The 20,221-nt window shown below is 43.1% G+C and overlaps 2 protein-coding genes across 7 annotated transcripts in view; both read left to right on the forward strand.

Moving 5' to 3' along the window:
* The window catches only part of LOC131104448 (membrane-associated guanylate kinase, WW and PDZ domain-containing protein 1), a 52,243-nt gene extending 45,374 nt beyond the window's left edge, over positions 1-6,869 (forward strand). For 3 of the 6 annotated variants that reach the window (XM_058051629.1, XM_058051628.1, XM_058051631.1), the window contains one exon: positions 2,984-6,869. In XM_058051629.1, the coding sequence (XP_057907612.1) occupies positions 2,984-3,918 (935 nt within the window). In that variant the 3' untranslated portion in view covers positions 3,919-6,869. Of the gene's footprint in view, positions 1-213; positions 318-2,983 lie in introns of all 6 variants that reach the window. The other 3 variants (XM_058051632.1, XM_058051633.1, XM_058051630.1) reach the window with 3 other exon arrangements.
* Positions 6,870-7,698: 829 nt separating this feature from the next.
* Positions 7,699-20,221, forward strand: part of iqsec2b (IQ motif and Sec7 domain ArfGEF 2b) — a 33,081-nt gene continuing 20,558 nt past the window's right edge. Inside the window, exon 1 of the mRNA XM_058050603.1 lies at positions 7,699-9,233. Within this exon, the coding sequence (XP_057906586.1) occupies positions 8,803-9,233 (431 nt within the window). The 5' untranslated portion in view covers positions 7,699-8,802. The remainder of the gene's footprint in view (positions 9,234-20,221) is intronic.

Consider the following 20,221-nt stretch of genomic DNA (forward strand, 5'->3'; position numbering starts at 1 on the left):
TGAAGGATTTCATAATATGCTTATTAGTACTAGCATAATATTCTTGGGAAATTCCTGCATGAGATTTCAAATCTTCTTCTATTATACTATTTAACTCTTTCGTTCCTGTTCATACTAAATTTCCCCCATCTTGATTTGACTTTGTTTTCTTCTCCAAACATGGCTGTTTTTCCTGTCTTTCCTTTCTTTTTCTCCGGTTTCTCTTTCTCTCAGTGGAGCTGTCCAGTTTGTCTCTTTGTATGACCAACTCCAAACTAGGCGAGCCTTGCTTCTATGTCATTGGACGGACAGAGAATATGCGGTTGGTAATGGTTCCTGTTAGTTCTCCCATTTTCTGTCTCTCTACATCCCCACGCTCACTCGCCACTTTTTTGTTTTCACGTACAGTATAACACTGACTGACAGTAGGGTGCATCAAAAAACACAATTATTGAATTTTTGATATGGCTGGGTACTAAAAGTGTTCCAATATATGCCGAAAATATTTTTCCAATACATGATTATTTAGGGGTGCCGCCATACATCTGTTTTTGTGGAATAAAGTGGTAAACAGTTCAATGGTCGCCATGGAGATCTGAGGTGATCTTTATGTTTTTGTTGTTATTTATACTCCTATTACACATTACTAGTAAATTTGCAGGTTTGTCTTTGTAATTTGAATGATTTGTTGTCATATTTATAGGTATTTAGTGCTCATTGCCTCTACTGTAGCTAACACTACAGTTTGCTAATGGCAGTTAGCTAATAGCTGAGCAAGCATAACATCAACAACAGTAATATAGAGTAGACAGTATTACTGATACCTCATATTTATTTAGAGTGGTACTGTAGTCCTACATAATCTTATATACACTTGTCCATTTATTATTTTAGTCACTGTTTAGTGCTCATTGCCTCTACTGTAGCTAACATTAGCTAGCTACAGTTTGCTAATGACAGTTAGCTAATAGCTGAGCAAGCATAACATCAACAACATTAATAATATAGAGTAGACAGTATTACTGATACCTCATATTTATTGAGAGTAGTACTGTAGTCCTACATAATCTTATATACACTTGTCCATTTATTATTTTAGTCACTGTTTAGTGCTCATTGCCTCTACTGTAGCTAACATTAGCTAGCTACAGTTTGCTAATGACAGTTAGCTAATAGCTGAGCAAGCATAACATCAACAACATTAATAATATAGAGTAGACAGTATTACTGATACCTCATATTTATTGAGAGTAGTACTGTAGTCCTACATAATCTTATATACACTTGTCCATGTATTATTGTAGTCACTGTTTAGTGCTCATTGCCTCTACTGTAGCTAACATTAGCTAGCTACAGTTTGCTAATGACAGTTAGCTAATAGCTGAGCAAGCATAACATCAACAACAGTAATAATTTAGAGTAGACAGTATTACTGATACCTCATATTTATTGAGAGTAGTACTGTAGTCCTACATAATCTTATATACAATTGTCCATTTATTATTTTAGTCACTGTTTAGTGCTCATTGCCTCTACTGTAGCTAACATTAGCTAGCTACGGTTTGCTAATGACAGTTAGCTAATAGCCGAGCAAGCATAACATCAACAACAGTAATATAGAGTAGACGGTATTGATGATGATGATTATGATTATGAATTTAAAATTTCCCATTCAAATTTGATGCACCCTAACTGACAGTTTTCACAATTGTGCGTCCATATTACCTCACAACTGAATTAATGAGGCGATACAATTTGTATGAGTGAGTACACCTGTTACATTTCTGTAACAATGTTATTATATCTATGTTCTTTATGGCGTGGCTGTAGGCGCAATAAGCTCTTTACTCTGTTTACGAAACAAGCTCAGGCAGAAGTTGTTGTATTTGGTGATTCCCAGCAAGAGAAAAATATTTATATCTGTCAACTGTATTTCACACGGGACTCTCTTTTTTGTAAATGAATGTGAAATGGTTGCACGGTGACCGAGTGGTTAGCGCGCAGGCCTCACAGCTAGGAGACCTGAGTTCAATTCCACCCTCGGCTATCTCTGTGTGGGTTTTCTCCGGTTTCCTCCCACATTCCAAAAACATGCTAGGTTAATTGGCGACTCCAAATTGTCCATAGGTATGAATGTGAGTGTGAATGGTTGTTTGTCTATATGTGCCCTGTGATTGGCTGGCCACCAGTCCAGGGTGCACCCGCCTCTCGCCCAAAGACAGCTGGGATAGGCTCCAGCAACCCCCGCTACCCCGCTATCAGGAATATTGAACGTGCTGTACGTCCCTGTACATCGGTGCCTCTGACAAAATGTGTCCGACAATGAGTGCTCCCTATCGCGCAGACAAGGTTGCCAAACGTCCGGCTTCTCCTGAGCTACGTTACCACTCTGACTTCATACAGTCAGTGGTCGTAGTAGATCACAGTAGATCAGTCTGCCAGTAGATCCTAAACACTTTGCAATTAGCTCTCCAATGACTTAATTCATTTATTATCAATCCTATACCCACTATATTAGAAAGTGGGGTCCGTTCATAGTTAGGAAACACTTTGGGCATGTGACCAATCACAGCAAAGTGGGCGTGCCCGGAGGCGGACTATGTGTGGAATAAATTAAAACAGACCATTTTGACGGAAAAGGAAATACAGCTGGAAGAGGTGCAGATTCCGGAAGATCTAGAAAGTTTTCACTGCTGGTTATTGTGTGTAACTGCTCTATAGGAGTCCACAATGATGAAGATACAAAGATTAGCTGAAATGTGGCGGTGGACTCACTCACTTATGACTTATGTAAGATAATGTTAATAATAGAGTTGTATGCATGGGCACTTAAACTCCAGCATATCACCAACAAAGCATGGAAACACACATTGCAACACTTTTACATCAAATTGCATAACACACTTTCAAACATGAGTTTGTTCCTCCGTGATATGTTTCTATTTAAAATGTTTTTTTATTTTTTTCCACCCCCCACCCCCACCCCTACACAATGTTTGTCCAGGCCATAAGCACAGAATCACCTCCTCCTCCCGCCTGCGTCACCTCCAGGAGCAGAGTATGGCTGCAGTAGACTCTACCAGGCGCAGGGGGCGCCGCTCCAAGCAGAGGAGGAGAAGCAAATCTTTGGACGCACGTGAGAAGCGAAGGAGGAGAAGGCATTCAAAAGGTCGCTCAGGGTTACGTAGCCCCAACTCGGAGCCTATGGACGACGGGGGGGGGCAGCGGGAGAACGATCAGAAAGCGATAAGGAGGAAGAAAAAATCTCAGAGTTTGCCCAAAGACACCTTGTTGTTTTCTGATAGTGATGATGAGAAAGTGACAGCAAGGGGGAGGAAAGGTGAGAGAGGGAGGAGCAGAGAGAGGAGAGGTGGGAGTGAGGATGGGAAGCAGGAAGTAGCTTCTGTTGAGGAGAGGGTGGAGGAAAAGACCAAGGAGGTAAAGGAGGATGTAAATCTAGATCGAGGATGCAGCTCGGAGTACTTTGTACTGCCAATTCCAAGTCGTGAAAAAAAGCTTCCTCGGCTAAAAGAGGAGAGTGAGGAGGAGAACGATGAGAACTGGGAAGTGGCGGCAGGCTACCATAAGATGAAGCAACTGCATGCCTCGCTAGATGATGACGAGGATGAAGATAGCCTTTTCGGCATCGAGGAAGATCACGGAGGAGATGATGCACGCAAGAGACCTTTCTCAAGTGATGCCGTGACGTATTCACAAAGGGAACCGTTCTCCTTCCTCGCTTCCTCGCTTTCTTTAGATCAGCCGAGGGATGATGAGTCAGAGTCCGGAGGCAGCCAATCAGACGGCAGCGTGTCTGCGGCCAGCATCTCTGGCCTCTCTCTGGCCACTGCAGAAGCGGGCAGGCGCAGGGCCATCGTGCTGCCTGGTCCTTGGCTCACACCCAGCCAGCCACCAGTGGGCGGCTCGGGACGTAGATGAGAACGGGCTCTCTTTTTACGGCGGACGGGGCAGGGCGGCCGAATGCTGGATCCCATTTAACTTTATTTCTTTATTTTATAGAAAATAAATTGTGTTTGTTATTGACACCAATGCAGTTATCGACTCCGCATGCTAACCCAGCTGAGTATTTATGGATTCATTAAGTCAGTTTGGCTTTTTTTGTCTATAGAGTATATACTGTATGAGCAAAATATTTAATTTGTATAATTTTAATTTTAATTTTTATATTATAATAAATTATATAATAAATTATTATAATTAATTTTAATTTTTATATTATAATAAATTATATAATAAATTATTATAATTAATTTTTATTTATATAATTTTTAATTTCAAAGGATGAGGCTCCACACAATTTCCCTTGGTGTGTAGCATTAATGTTAGTTCACGACAGCGGGAAAGTGGTTAGCGCGTAGGCCACACAGCTAGCGACTCGAGTTCGATTCCATTCTCTGCCATCTCTGTGTGGAGTTTGCATGTTCTTCCTGTGCATGCGTCGGTTTTCTCCAGGTATTCCGGTTTCCTCCCACATTCCAAAAACATGCTAGGTTAATTGGTGACTCCAAATTGTCCATAGGTATGAATGTGAGTGTGAATGGTTGTTTGTCTATATGTGTCCTGTGATTGGCTGGCCACCAGTCCAGGGTGTACCCCGCCTCTTGCCCGAAGACAGCTGGGATAGGCTCCAGCACCCTCACGACCTTTGTGAGGATAAGTGGTATAGAAAATGAATGAATGAATATATGACAGGCATACTTCTCAGTTATGTTACAAAATGTACACTATTTATCATTCTTCAGGAAGAATTTTAATCTGTAAAATGAAATTATGCTTTTTTTTTTTTTTTTTTTTTACTAAAACCACTTATCAATCCCTATCCCTAAATTAGAAGTTATATTCTTTGTGCCTTTTTACTTCGCTGATGTGACAAGTTGTAAAGACCCATTTCTTTTCTTTCTGCATCACTATTGCCCTCTTTATGTCATATCACGTTTCCACGGTAACAAATATACAGTGCGGTGGATTAGACGTATGTATTTACTGCGTCGATCCCAAGAATCTTAATATTGTTATTTGCTAACCTCCATAACCTGGGAGACACTTCTCTCCAAGTCACTGCATGTTGTTTTTGTGAGCGTCAGGAAGAAAAGCTCTGACTCAAGTCACCTTGGAAGTAAAAACAAACAAAATGAATTCACCAAAGGATTAAAGTTAGAGCCAAACACGAATCAAATCAAGATGGTGGTTATGAAAAGAAAGATCACTTTCATAATGTGACAAATTAGGAGCGCAAATGCAAGGAAATGCAGGCAGACATCGCCAAGTGGAGATATGGAGATATGGAGATATGGAGATATGGAGATATGGAGATATACCCTGGACTTATCTGTGTCTATGGTAACAGGTGCTTCAACTATGTATTTATAGATGAACACCATTCTACCGTGACGTTATTTACATTTTTGTACTTTGGGATTTCAGTTCATTTGTCAGCCTTTATTACATTCCATATATATCTCACATCCCTTAATGTAATCTGTCTCACCTCTGTACTTTCTCCGAGTATCTCCTACTAGGCCTACTGTACAAAGCCTGCATAAATGTCCATGTATACCTCATGAAGATGCCGAGCAATAATAATGTAGCTGTCAGCCATCTGTTTCTGCAGTCAGTCTGGTCTGTGGTGTGCAGACTGTTGACTTAATGTAGATGTATATTTATAATAACGCAAATCCCCTTTCACTGCAGCTATGTATATTCTGTAAATATTTCTAAAGAAGTTTATGTGTACATATAATACATTCTATACTTCACGCGACAGCTAACCACTCATATATTTATTGTGTGAGCTATATATATATATATATACAGAATATATACTGTATATTTAAACCCAAGTAGATTTGATGATACCAGCCCCCTATTTGTTAACGAATGTTCTCGAATGTGTTTAATGTGAATTAGGATGATGAAGTCAGCGTGAAATGCCAAAAGTAAGCGGTCAGTGTGCACATTTCGACCACTATCTGGAGTCTTGACAGTGCTGTGCTCATTGTGCCACGTACAGTTGCCTTGATAAAAAAAAAAAAAAAACCATTCCTTTATTCTGACCTGATCTCTCTAACTGTGAAATCATTTCAAAAAGGCTCAAATCACTGGCAAATCATTCACAAGCCTCATTGTTCGGGTATCCGGGGATGGATTTATTTGTTTTGTAATTATGTTATGGCAATACAAAAAAATGGAGTGAAGAGATACTGTGAGATGTTATTTTTCTATGGAATTATCTTTTTTGAATTACTCAGGTTTTCTGATACTTTAGATACGCCATTCGGGGAGGGAAAGTAACACATTTTCATGACAGATCCGTACATTATTTATGATTGAGGAAACATCCGGTGACAAAGACTGTTATTTTATTCTAATAACAATCCCATTCATACATTCTTGGATTAGTTCCCAACATGGTTCAACCCTAAAGAGTGTGTAGCTAATGCTAATGCTAATGGTGTCACATAACTTTTATAACCAATGTTCATTTCCCAAAGGAGATTATATGTCTGAAATGTCAACATCATTCTAATAAAAGTGCAAATAAGCTGCTGAACCAACATCATCAATGTGTTCTTATTCGCATTGTTATTATAGTAACGAACAGCAGGTGGCAGCAAAATCACACCCTATGGAATGAATGAAGGGGACATTTAAAAGTGGTCCAAAAATATCCACAAACGGCTATGCAGATGTTTGAGAACAAGTCATACAAATGTAATATGCCCTTGGATGACATCTATCAAAGCATAAAACCTTGATCATGTTCCAGAGATCAATTATTAAGCCTGCTTTTTGACCATGACAGGGATTTTACATTTCTCTCTCACCTCCCCAACGCACGCTATTATATCACCTGTGTAAAAAAAGGATGGCTCTATGGTGTCTCAGTCTAAATATGAGCACTTAAGTCCTGCCACTAAAAATAAGATTGCTGCGGGGCCTGCGTGTTTTCTTTTTGTCTTGTCCAAAGCTGCTGCCTTCTGTTCAAGTGGGCGCATCACAGCAGCAAACTCAGCTCAGGGGGTGTCCAAACTTGCGGATGTTAAAACATGCTAACATGCTAATACCCAATCCAGTGTAAGTCAATACATGCTAAGCTAGCTGAACAAAACACATCTTAGCTTTAGCACTCGGGGCTAGTTAGTAAAAAGTAGCTTGAATCAACACCAGTTTTCGTTTTTTTTCAGTGTTTTGACACAAAATGGCTTTATTTGTACTGAAATGTGTCATTTATACTACATGAAAAATGATATATGATCTTTGATACATGTGCTCCTTAAGGCTCCTGACGGTGTAAAGCTACTCGATGAGGAAATAAGGGAGCTGTGGATACACCTTCAGAATAAAATCACCTCCAACTGCCGTGTATTTATTTTGTAAAAATAAGTTACGCATCTCACATTTCTTAATAAAAATTAAAATAATAAGTGACACATGTTGGTAATTTTTTTGTTATTTAGATTTAAAGGCACACAATGACATTCGGTCTGTTCGTTTCCGGTCGCTGTGCAGTACATTCCCCTTGAATGAAAACAATGTTCGATACATTGTAAATGGCACAGATGGCATTAAACGAACAATATAACAATTGAGTAAATCTTAACATTTAAAATGTCTGGTGTCGTCATTTGGGTTTTCAGTTAGGAAATCAGTCAGCTTCCGTAGTGCTTTATTTTGAAAGACCCGACCAGAAGTTCATCATTACCGTGCACGTGACATTGAAGCGCTCCAGAGGCAAAAACCGCACGTAATTCTGCAGTCCGGGCGCGCGGGAGGCGTCTTTGCGCGCCATTTATAATGGATTAGCGACAAAACACCTGTTAAAGTCGTTTTAGACAAGTACCAAAAATACGCCTTTTTATTTGTGTCTTAGCTGTAAAATAGAGGCGCACTTTCAAGACTCGCTTGCGTCCACTTCAGACTTTTTTGGGGCAGTCGCAGAATCTTTTATTAAGCCCTCCTGAGGAGTTTCTCCCCCCCCCTTGGCGAGTCTCCAAACGCGCGTGACGTGTAAGTACGTGCTGCGTTATTGCTGCTGGATGTATAATCCCACACCGTGTCACTTTGGGGGACCGAGTGAAAAACCCAAAGGATGTGGTTTCGGAAGAGAGCACCGGAGGGGAGCCGCTGGATCTGAAGAATAAACTTCGTAAGGCAACTTTGCTTACTTTCCAAGCCGTGAAGACGCATCGAGCCATGGGTTGAAAGAGACTCGCACGGTGGGGATCTTCAGTGTGGGAGGGAGAATAATCTTCTGAGTTATGTAATGACTGACACTGCCTGATTATTACTGATAGATCATAAATAGAAAGGCCACTGTGTGTGTGTGTTTGGAAGACTGCTGATTGACTCATTAGAAACATTTTAGTCATCCTACCAAGTACATTTAGATAACCTTACACTTTCCATTTGATTATTTTCATTAATGTAAAAATAATGATGGCTGACACTGTTAAACTATTCCATACTGATTTGCCATGCTCCTGGGGGCACGAAATGAGAAAATCTACAGCTCGCTTTTCAACGTTGAACCTTCTTCTCTGCATGGCAACACCTCAAAAGGCTCCTAAGATGCTCTAATGCTCATGTCTGCCCTCCCGTTTGATGATATGTAGTCATCCTGACATCCTTCTTCTCTATGACCTCCTGTTTCTGACTACTTGACACTAATAGTTCATTTTAAGCAGAGCCTTCATTGGTGCCTCCCTCCCCCCAACTCATCAGGGCTGGTGGGGGGGGTGGATCGCGGCCCTTTTTGGGGTCGAAGCAGCGGTGGCTTTCACCGCCAAAGGCAGGGCCTCTGCCATGGAGGCCAGCCCGGAGAGCCCCAACCGGGCCGTGGAGTACCTCCTGGAACTCAATAACATCATCGAGAGCCAGGCCAAGCTCCTGGAGACCCAACGGCGGCGCATCGAGGAGCTGGAAGGCCAGCTAGACCGCGTCAGCCAGGAGAACCAGGGCCTGAGGCAGGATCGCAGCCCTCGGACCGCTGGCTTGGAGCAGAACCACAATCACAGCCAGCCTCTGTCGCTTCCCATCCATCATGATGATGGAGACGGCGGCGCCTCTTCAGCTCAGACCAAAGCCGGGTCCGCCACCACGCCGGGATCCAGGGAGAGGAGGACGCACACCAGGCTGACCCGTGGTCTCTCCTGTGGCTCGTCTACCACTGAACGAGACCACCTTGAACGCACCGACAGCACAGACACCAACACCAGCGCCACCATTCGCAGAAAGTAAGTCTCTTATGTCACACGTTATGAACTAACACCCCTATAGTCACCTTTACATTTATATTACCCAATTTTGTACACATAATAACAGTAAATAAGCCGTTTAAGACATAAATAAGACTTGTGTGTGTTGCTATAAATGTGTTCCCTGGGGGAGCTGAGTGACAGGCGGACAGGAAGTTATTTTTTTGGGGTGGGTTACTGCAGTTGCCTGTTTTTATTACGGATCATTGTGCCTCTTGTGACATCACTAGTGTTATTGATGTAGTCCAAATCATAAATCAAATCAAATGCTTCAGATTAATATCGGCACAAACATAACCTCCGCTCTGCTTGTGCTTGGCAGAGGTAATAATGTAATAATGCTCAGTTGTGTTTTTACAGTATGTTTATTATTGTGTGTGTGTAGTTCAGTGGTTCGTAAACTTGAACGTGCCAAGGGACATATTTTACATTGGAAGCGTGCCATGACTTATTCTGTTGTATGAATGGCAACACGTGGCTAGACTGCTGATATATTAACTTCTGCCATCTAGTGGAAGAGAATGTTATTGTTTTGAGTGTCAGTACTGTGTAAGTTGCTGACATAGATAGAGGAACAAAGGTGAATTGCAAGGGTTGAGTTATAGTAAGACACCATGGTGTCTATTTGGGTTGGAAGTAGAGCTACAGGAATTAATCAATAATTAATCAATATGGCACTGTTGGTGTTTGGTTCATATTGATTTGGTCCGTCATGGGCGTAACTGATTACATCATTTAAAGGGGACCTTTCATTCATTCATTCATTCATTCATTCATTCATTTTCTACCGCTTATCCATATCCGAGGGTCGCAGCCAATCACAGGGCACATATAGTCAAACAACCATTCACACTCACATTCATACCTATGGACAATTTGGAGTCGCCAATTAACCTAGCATGTTTTTGGAATGTGGGAGGAAACCGGAGTACCCGGAGAAAACCCACGCATGCACGGGGAAAACATACAAACTCCACACAGAGATGGCCGAGGGTGGAGTTGAACTCGGGTCTCCTAGCTGTGAGGCCTGTGTGCTAACCAAAGTCAAGTCAAATAATGAATGCCAAGAATAGAAATTATGTTGCTGGAGCCTATCCCAGCTGTCTTCGGGCGAGAGGCGGGGTACACCCTGGACTGGTCGCCAGCCAATCACAGGGCACATATAGACAAACAACCATTCACACTCACATTCATACCTATGGACAATTTGTCGCCAATTAACTTAGCATGTTTTAGGAATCTATTAAGCTCATTTTCCGACCCTTTTGTATTGAGTTGTGGACTCCTATAGAGCAGCTACACACAATAACCCGCGCAGAAAACTTTCTCCATCTTCCATAATCTGCACCTATTCCAGCTGTATTTGATTTGTGCTTCCCGCCAAAACGATCTGTTGTAATTTTTTCCACCCACGCTTTGCCTCTTAGCACACCCACTCTGGTGTGATGTGGTCACACGTTCGACACACTTTGCCGTGGGAGCTCAGAAGCCGGACATGAGGGTGTCGCGTTTACTAACTGCAGACAGTTTTGGCACAATATTGGTAGTGGAAGTTTGATCATTACGCTTTTTTGCTAAAGTACCAGACATCGTTGACCACTGTGGTTCCTTTCCCGGCTTCAGCAACAGTTTGGTGGATATTTCACGTTCATGCGCACAAACAGTTCCATTGACGGATGAAAATATTTTCCTCTTGTTGGGAATCACCAAATACAATAACTTCTGCCCTAATATACAAAGAAAAAGAGCTTGGGGAAGCCACGCCCATAAGGAAGCCCGCTCCTCTGTGACATCACAAAAGAATAGTTTTACCACGCCCTCTGAAACTGAGCGTTTTGAACCATCCTAAACTTCTTTCAGGGCTCACTTCCGAATGCACAAACCTTATTATCTGAAACTTTGGCGTCGTTTAACATGAGACTACAACATCCTAACTACATTTATAGATCGGAAAAGTGGGAAAAGAATAATAGGTCAAACAAGCTTCATATTCATAGACTGCGGTACTTTGACGTGCATTTTATCAGCGTAGCAATATCTCTCCAAAAGGCCACTTTGCTTTAATGAGGTGACCATGTCATATCTGTCATATTTGCCCTTAATGTGTTCGATGTGACGTTTTTATTTTTTCAAATCCGCCTAAAACCGAGCCCCTAGAAGCATATGATGTGTCTCCAACTCATGACTGACCTTAAGTTAGAGTGCTGTAAGCTTCGGAATACGGCAAGTGCATCCGTCCTTGTTTATGATATTATAATACGCACAGTCACACACATATACACTAGTCAACTCTGCATTATGTTTCTTTAGCAGGCAGCAATTTTTTTGTCGAAGAAAATAGTGAAATGGAATGTGTCAGTCTTACGTGGCGCAATCATTTTTATTTTGACACTATCTGTTTTCACTAAGTCCCAATCCTCTTATCAGTCTCTGATTCAGACTCCGCTAAATCCCTCGTCGACTCAAACTGCCTCCTCTCATCCCTTAGGGGCGTCTTAGTCATTAGACGGAAGCACATATTAGTTATTAAACACGATTAAATACTGTTATGGATTGTCCCTTGTTATTTACAGTCTCAGGGAAGAAGTACATTTGAAACACTTCTATGCTAGGACTACGTTATGCTAGCCATAGCATTTCAGTATGTGGAATCAAACTATGGAATGGATTGAGTAAGGAAGTCAAACAATGCACAACGATGAGCCAATTCAAGAAACAATACAAGCAGTTGATGTTTGCTAAATACAAGGATGAAGAGTCTTGAACCAGTCATGATGTGCTATATATATCACTATATTGACACGCACTATGGTACCCATTATGGCATTGGATGCTCATATCACCTAGTACTTCGGTAGGTGACAAAAAATAAAAAAATTAAAAACACAAAATTAATAAAATAAAGTAAAAAAAATACATAAATTATATTAGGAAAGCAGGAAGTGAACAAATGTAACAGTTACTGATTGTAAAAGTAACAGATGGAGTAGTAGAATTTAATAAGCTTTGCTTCTTCCTACTCTGGGATAGTGCTGGGATAGGCTCCAGCACCCCCCACAACTCTTGTGAGGAAAAGCGGTAGAAAATGAATGAATAAATGTGCCCTGTGATTGGCTGGCGACCAGTCCAGGGTGTACCCCGCCTCTTGCCCGAAGACAGCTGGGATAGGCTCCAGCATTCCCGCAACCCTCGTGAGGAAAAAGCGGTAGAAAATGAATGAATGAAAAACTTAAACTATATTAGGAAAGCAGGAAGTGAACAAATGTAACCGTTACTGATTGTAAAAGTACCGGATGGAGGGGTAGGATTTAATAAGCTTTGCTTCTTCCTACTCTGGGATAGTGCTGGGATAGGCTCCAGCAACCCTTGTGAGGAAAAGTGATAGAAAATGAATGAATAAATTTGCCCTGTGATTGGCTGGCGACCAGTCCAGAGTGTACCCCACCTCTTGCCCGAAGACAGCTGGGATAGGCTCCAGCACCCCCGCGACCCTCATGGGGACAAGTGGTAGAAAATGAATGAATGAATGAATGAATGAATATTAGGAAAGCAGGAAGTGAACAAATGTAACAGTGACTGATTGTAAAAGTACCAGATGGAGGGGTAGGATTTAATAAGCTTTGCTTCTTCCTACTCCTTTTGGACATGTGGAACTGTGAACTGATTATGTGATGCATTCAATTGTAATCTGATGCACGTTCAAATGAAATAAGCCATTCCAGTACCTATGGCTGCATGTCTATGGAGGGAGGGTCAGAACAACTAGTAGCATCCTGTTGCTGTCTGGCCACCACATATTAAACCCCCCGTGTAAATTTTATAAAAATTAGGCAGCGGAAACAGGAAGAGGATATGAACTTACTCAGTAGGTCTAAAAGAAAAAAGGTGGAACACACATGGATTCGCCATCTGTTGTCAGGGTGCGTAGACGCCGAGGGGATGGCGAGCCTGAGCAAGAGCAGCGCTAAGAGAGTTGCCTTTTGTTTTTATTATCTAATTGCTTTTTTAGTCCTTCAGCCAGCGTGCTCGTGTCTGCCCTTTGGCTCGCCGCTCCTCACATCACCCATAATTCATCATCGGCTTTTTTTTTGTTTTTTGTTTCCATGCGTGCGGCAGCTGCTGCATCCGTACCAAGAGTCTCCTCCCCGCGGTTGTCTTGTAAACAGCTGTCCTGAGCCTGCCTTGTTCCCCTCCTCCCACTAATAGCACTGTGAACAATGCGAGGCCTCCGGGTGATGTGATGTTATATAGAAGCACATTTTTGTTACTTTTATGGTTAATTTTAGGTGAGGTCACGTGTGTGTCTCTTTATATAACGTTGAGCCTAAAAATGTGTGCAAAGGAGAAGGATGGCTCATACTGAGAGCATGAGATTAATTAGTGTAATCACAGTATAATTACTACAGGCCCGAGGGTGGTCGTATATAATTTCTGTGCATGCGAGCGCACTGTTCTTATACCTGGGTTGTCCATTATTAGACACCCCGTAGTCCTCGTCCCGGTCTCGCCACAATGTGACGCTTCCTCTTGTTGCAGTGGCAGCATGAGGACGAGCATCAGGGTCAGCTGGAGGCCTCGGTGGCGCTGATATGGAGAGCAACACCGTTATATAACACCAAAAAAGGACTTCACGGTGCCTTCTTCGTGTCTCTTTAGCTGTCACGGTGGAACGCTTTAAAGCTCATACGGGCCGAGCGAAGGTGCTCCACTGCTCCCATTTATGTGCCTCTTCACACACGCAGCCTCGCGGTTATGTGCTCGTCGCGTTCGGAAATTGGTGTTAATTGTGGCAATGTGGATATCGCTAATGGGCTTTTGTTTCAGAAGGAGCTTAATTTACTAATTTTATAACTCCCCCTCTGGCTCTCTCATACGCATACGCATACGTACATACCCACATACAGTCGCTATCTTCCCCTCACTGTTTCCTACTGCTGGAGCTGTGACTCAGACTAACTGAGCGTTGTTCACTTTTCTATCCCCTTCCCGTGCACACTTGGTAATGGTAATGGTAATGGTAATGGTTTTATTTCATTTCAACATGCATCAGATTACAATTGAATGCATCCCATAATCAGTTCCCAGTTCCACATGTCCAAAAGGAGTAGGAAGAAGCAAAGCTTATTAAATCCTACCCCTCCATCTGGTACTTTTACAATCAGTAACTGTTACATTTGTTCACTTCCTGTTTTCCTAATATAGTTTAAGTTTTTCATTCATTCATTTTCTACCGCTTTTTCCTCACAAGGGTCGTGGGGGGTGCTGGAGCCTATCCCAGCTGTCTTCGGGCAAGAGGCGGGGTACACCCTGGACTGGTCGCCAGCCAATCACAGGGCACATTTATTCATTCATTCATTCATTTTCTACCGCTTTTCCTCACAAGGGTTGCGGCGGTGCTGGAGCCTATCCCAGCTGTCTTCGGGCGAGAGGGGGGGTACACCCTGGACTGGTCGCCAGCCAATCACAGGGCACATTTATTCATTCATTCATTCATTTTGTATTGCTTTTCCTCAAAAGGGTCGTGGCAGTGCTGGAGCCTATCCCAGCTGTCTTCGGGCGAGAGGGGGGGTACACCCTGGACTGGTCGCCATCCAATCACAGGGCACATTTATTCATTCATTCATTCATTTTCTACCGCTTTTCCTCACAAGGGTCGTGGGGGGTGCTGGAGCCTATCCCAGCTGTCGCCAATTAACCTAGCATGTTTTTGGAATGTGGGAGGAAACCGGAGTACTCGGAGAAAACCCACGCATGCACGGGGAGAACATGCAAACTCCACACAGAGATGGCCGAGGGTGAGATTGAACTCTGGTTCTCTAGCTGTGAGGTCTGAGCGCTAACCACTCGACCCCTTCCTAATATAATTTATTTTTTTTTTTTTTTATTAAAAAATTTAATAAAAAAAATATTTCTATTTTTTATATATATTTTTTTTACATTTTTAATATTTTTTTTAATTTAAATATTTTTTAATTTTTTGTCACATACCAAAGTACAAGGTGATATGAGCATCCAATGCCATAATGTGTACCATAGTAAGTGTCAATATAGTGATATATATAGCACATCATGACTGGTTCAAGACATTCTTACTTACAGGCTGATTGATGGACATGATTATAATATATGGGCAGTACCTTTACATCCTATGTAGTGTCAGCCATAGTGCAGTGGGACAGTCAAACAGCAGCTGTCATTCTCCTTCTCCTTTTCCATTTCAGGGCATAGATTGACAAGGATGGTTTAGGACTTGAATCAAAATATGTTGCAACAGTGCTAATGACTGCTGAAGATGTCTTCAATTGAAATCATGTGTGTGTGTGTGTGTGTGTGTGGGAAGCAACCCGAATGTGGGTGGTGTTTATACCTTCTACTCTTCATTTTTGAGCATGCAGAGTCTTTGTGGTGTTTTTTTTTTTTTTCACTCGGCACATTCATAGAACAAACAGGTTTAAGTGGTTTATGGTTTCATATCATAATTAATGATTATAAGACGATAAGAAGACCGGCGTGTCCGTCATTGGTAAGCAAGTGAACGTCTCCCATGTTTTTCACAGGAAGTGAAATGTCCTTGGGTCACCACAGCTCTGAGAGAAATAGTTGCTGTGGAAACCGTGAAGACCAAAGTTACGATATTACATTTCAAATTGCAACAATCCAAATACATTCATTTACCCCCCACCCCCCCACCCCCCTCCTCACGTTTTTTTAAAATGGCGTCTTTGTCTGAGCATCAGCTGTGGCACTTCACAGAGCAGAAATTAGTGGTTTTTGCTCACTTCCTGTAAAGAGGAGGCTGGTATCGGCATGTCAATCACAACCGAGTGGATCTAGTCGTGAAACCTTCCCAGCTAGCCAAGCACGGCATTTAGCACCGGAGTGGACTCCTTCAGTAATCTTCAGTAATCATTTTCCAAAGATGCAGGATGTTTGTCAAACAGTCACGCGCATGTTCTGTGGAGCAAAATAGCAAGACTGGTTACCGTGGGAACGCCGTGAGCTCTTCTGTGAAGAACTCAGTGGGCGAGAGAGACACAGAATAGAGAGAGGAGAGGGTGGGAGTGGGAGCAGGAGCGTAGTCAAAGACAACCAAGCGGGATTGAATGATGACTTGAGGAGACGTAACGTTGAGAGATTATATTCCTCGCGGGTTAAGTTTCATCAAATAACTAAATACATTTCTTTCGGTTTTTCCACATTTAATGTCACAGCGACCTCCACGATCCACGGTTTTCTTTCCACTTGCACATGTGCAGAACCTCCCAGGTGCCTGTTATATTATATTATTCAATTGCAACTGTAAGTGTTCCCCTCCTTCCTCGAGCTTTTGCCTAGCACTCGTTGCCATACGCCCACACAGGCAGTCCACACTGTTGCCAAGCAGCAGGAGACTCGAGCGTACAGAGGAAAGTGTGTTTGTGTGTGTGTTGGGGGGGTGGGTTGAAACTGATGGAAGGGGAGGGGCGGTGTGTACAAAAAAACACCCCTAACTTTAGGCTACAACGCGGCATGTGTGGTGATCAAACGTCTTTGTTTGTCAGTAGGAGTCAGGCGGGGTCACGCGATGGAGGTGGGATGATGCAGAGCGCTCCCACTCTCTCTTTCATAGACATCGGTCAACAAACGGTGAAAGTTTAATTTGAAGAGGCTGGGACCAAGTCAGGATTGGATGGATCGGGGATGTTGGGATCAGGGTTTTAGGCTGCCGATACCGATATTCGATGAGTGAAATCGGCCGATACCGTTACCGATCACGTAAACAAAATGCTGGTATCTACAACTCATTGGACTGCCAGTCAATCACAGGGCCCATATAGACAAACAACCATTCACACTCACATTCATACCTATGGACAATTTGGAGTCGCCAATTAACCTAGCATGTTTTTGGAATGTGGGAGGAAACCGGAGTACCCGGAGAAAACCCACGCATGCACGGGGAGAACACGCAAACTCCACACAGAGATGGTCGAGGGTGGAATTGAACCCTGGTCTCCTAGCTGTGAGGTCTGTGTGACTATATAATGACATAATTTCTAAATATTCTATTATCATTATTATAACCATTCATTCATTTTCTACCGCTTAGCCTCATGAGGGTGGTTGGGGGTGCTGGAGCCTATCCCAGCTGTCTTCAGGCTGGTGGCCAGCCAATCACAGGGCACATATAGACAAACAACCATTCACACTCACATTCATACCTATGGACAATTTGGAGTCGCCAATTAACCTAGCATGTTTTTGGAATGTGGGAGGAAACCGGAGTACCCGGAGAAAACCCACGCATGCACGGGGAGAACATGCAAACTCCACACAGAGATGGCCGAGGGTGGGATTGAACTCTGGTCTCCTAGCTGTGAGGTCTGCGCGCTAACCACTCGACCGCCGTGCAGCCTATCCACAACTCATCTTTTGTATTTCTAGTCCTGTCACATTATTAACTGAATGAAAAGCAGGTTTGCCCACCTCTGCTGGGTCCCTCCGCTGCCTTCTGAACCGCATACCAACTGTTACTCGTCCGCAAGCTTGGCACCGCTGCCAAAATCACTGATATGGACCGATACCGCTCCGCGTCTATACATAGCCTTACCTACACACAGACACCCCCGCACTATTCATACACAGCTGACACCAGCAACCATCCGCATCCTGTTCCCATTTCACGCTCCGTCGTTCACGCCGCTCCTGATTGGGTTCACCCTTGCCCTCCTCCATGTTCGACCTCTCCCACTCTCATGTAGCTTGTCGTCCTCCCACGCTTGCTCCTGCCAGCAGCCTCTGTCGACTCTTGAAGTACACACCACCTCAAACCTGCATGTGGTGCGTTACTTCCTGTAACCTCTCTGCGTTTCACTTTCACTTTTAACCTTTATATTGACTTTTTTCCTTAGCTGTATATGAGAGTTATTTTTTAAAAAACCAAGAAATGGTCTTGTACAGCGGCACTGTACAGGGACTGTACAGTTCAAGCCTACCCTTTTTTTTCATAGTGGGGATGATCTGACGGGAGATAGTTGCTGGTGAAACAAATATGTGCGCAAGCGCAACTTACATAACAGTTCCTCCACTACCAATATTGAACATGTCTGCAGGTTCATTGTTTTTTTATTTTTTTTTTCCTACACAGATAAAATCTTACAATCTTGCCATTTTCCAAGCTTGTCATTTCTGTGTTTTCTTACTTGTTCTGCACTCTTAAAATAACTTCCTACTGTGTAGTGACGTTTTTAATCTCGGCAAAGAACTACACTGGAACAAGTTTTGGCTTTAATACTCTCACTGTTGATCAGCATTGACTGTTAAGTCTGCGGACTCCTATAGAGCAGCTACACACAATAACCAGCACACAAAGCTTTATAGATCTTCCAGAATCTGCGCCTATTCAGCTGTATTTCTTTGGATTTTGCGGTTCACGTGAAAAAAACGGCCCGCCTCCAGGCACGCCCAGTCTGCCCACTCTGTTGTGGTTGGTCGATACCAATCAAAGAATAAGTAGTATCTCCTATCCTCCTATCCTCACAAGGGTCGCGGGGGTGCTGGAGCCTATCCCAGCTGTCTTTGGGCGAGAGGCGGGATACACCCTGGACTGGTGGCTAGCCAATCACAGGGCACATATAGACAAACAACCATTCACACTCACATTCATACCTATGGACAATTTGGAGTCGCCAATTAACCTAGCATGTTTTTGGAATGCGGGAGGAAACCGGAGTACCCGGAGAAAACCCACGCATGCACAGGGAGAACATGCAAACTCCATGCAGAGATGGCCGAGGGTGGAATTGAACTCGGGTTTCCTAGCTGTGAGGTCTGCGCACTAACCACTTGCCCGCCGTGCAGCCCAATGGTACAGATACTCATTCATTCATTCATTCATTTTCTATCGCTTTTTCCTCACAAGAGTTCGGGGGTTGCTGGAGCCTATCCCAGCTGTCTTTGGGCGAGAGGCGGGATACACCCTGGACTGGTGGCCAGCCAATCACAGGGCACATATAGACAAACAACCATTCACACTCACATTCATACCTATGGACAATTTGGAGTCGTTAATTAACCTAGCATGTTTTCAGAATGTGGGAGGGAACCGGAGTACCCGGAGAAAACCCACGCATGCACGGGGAGGGTGGAATTGAACTCGGGTTTCCTAGCTGTGAGGTCTGCGCGCTAACCACTTGTCCGCCGTGCAGCCCAATGGTACAGATACTATTTGTAAAATTGAATTAAGTGTGTTTATTGTTGTTGTAAGCTTTTAAGTGTGTATTGGCCTCATATTTGGCAACAAATAATCAAAAAATCCTACAAAATATGAAATCATGGAAAGTTGGTGAATGGAATTATGAATTATGGGATGCATTATTTGTACACATTTGTTACAGATGATTTTCTTAACCATCAATTACCCAACTTTTCCTGAAATAGGATTTAATTTCCACCTCCTGTGGCCAGCCTGAGGCAAAAGAGTCCGTTTTGTTCGGTCAACACAGCTGCCCGTTCCACAAGCTAAGTTAGCGCACCGCCTTCTCTGCGCTTCTTTACTCAAATGACGGGGACTGCGTGTCCTTGACAGCAGCTGGCTGCAGCCAGAGCCCAGTCATTTACATACATGTTCATCTCCTGCCACCGCTCTCTGCAATCTGCAGATGGAACATTCCTGCCAGGGGTGGAGGAGCGGACAGAGATGCTTTTGTGTTTGAGGTGCGCTTTTTCAAGAGCGGATCCAGATTTATGTAATCCATTATGGAGTTTCTCAAAGAAAACTTTTTCATTCATTAACTCCGCTCCGGCAGACTCATTCTGAGAATGACCTCCTTCTTGTATTGTTCTAATAACGACATTCCCACATTCGTATATTCCCACGCTGGCTTTTAAAAGTGGCGTCCATTTTGAAGTCATTCTGCTGTATGTTGCGTCACGCTTAATGTGCGGCTTCTCTCGCTTCACTCGCTTTGTCGCTGATCCTCTCCGTG

The sequence above is a fragment of the Doryrhamphus excisus genome, chromosome 16 (assembly GCF_030265055.1).
Source record: "Doryrhamphus excisus isolate RoL2022-K1 chromosome 16, RoL_Dexc_1.0, whole genome shotgun sequence".
In the NCBI taxonomy this organism is placed as follows: Eukaryota; Metazoa; Chordata; class Actinopteri; order Syngnathiformes; family Syngnathidae; genus Doryrhamphus; species Doryrhamphus excisus.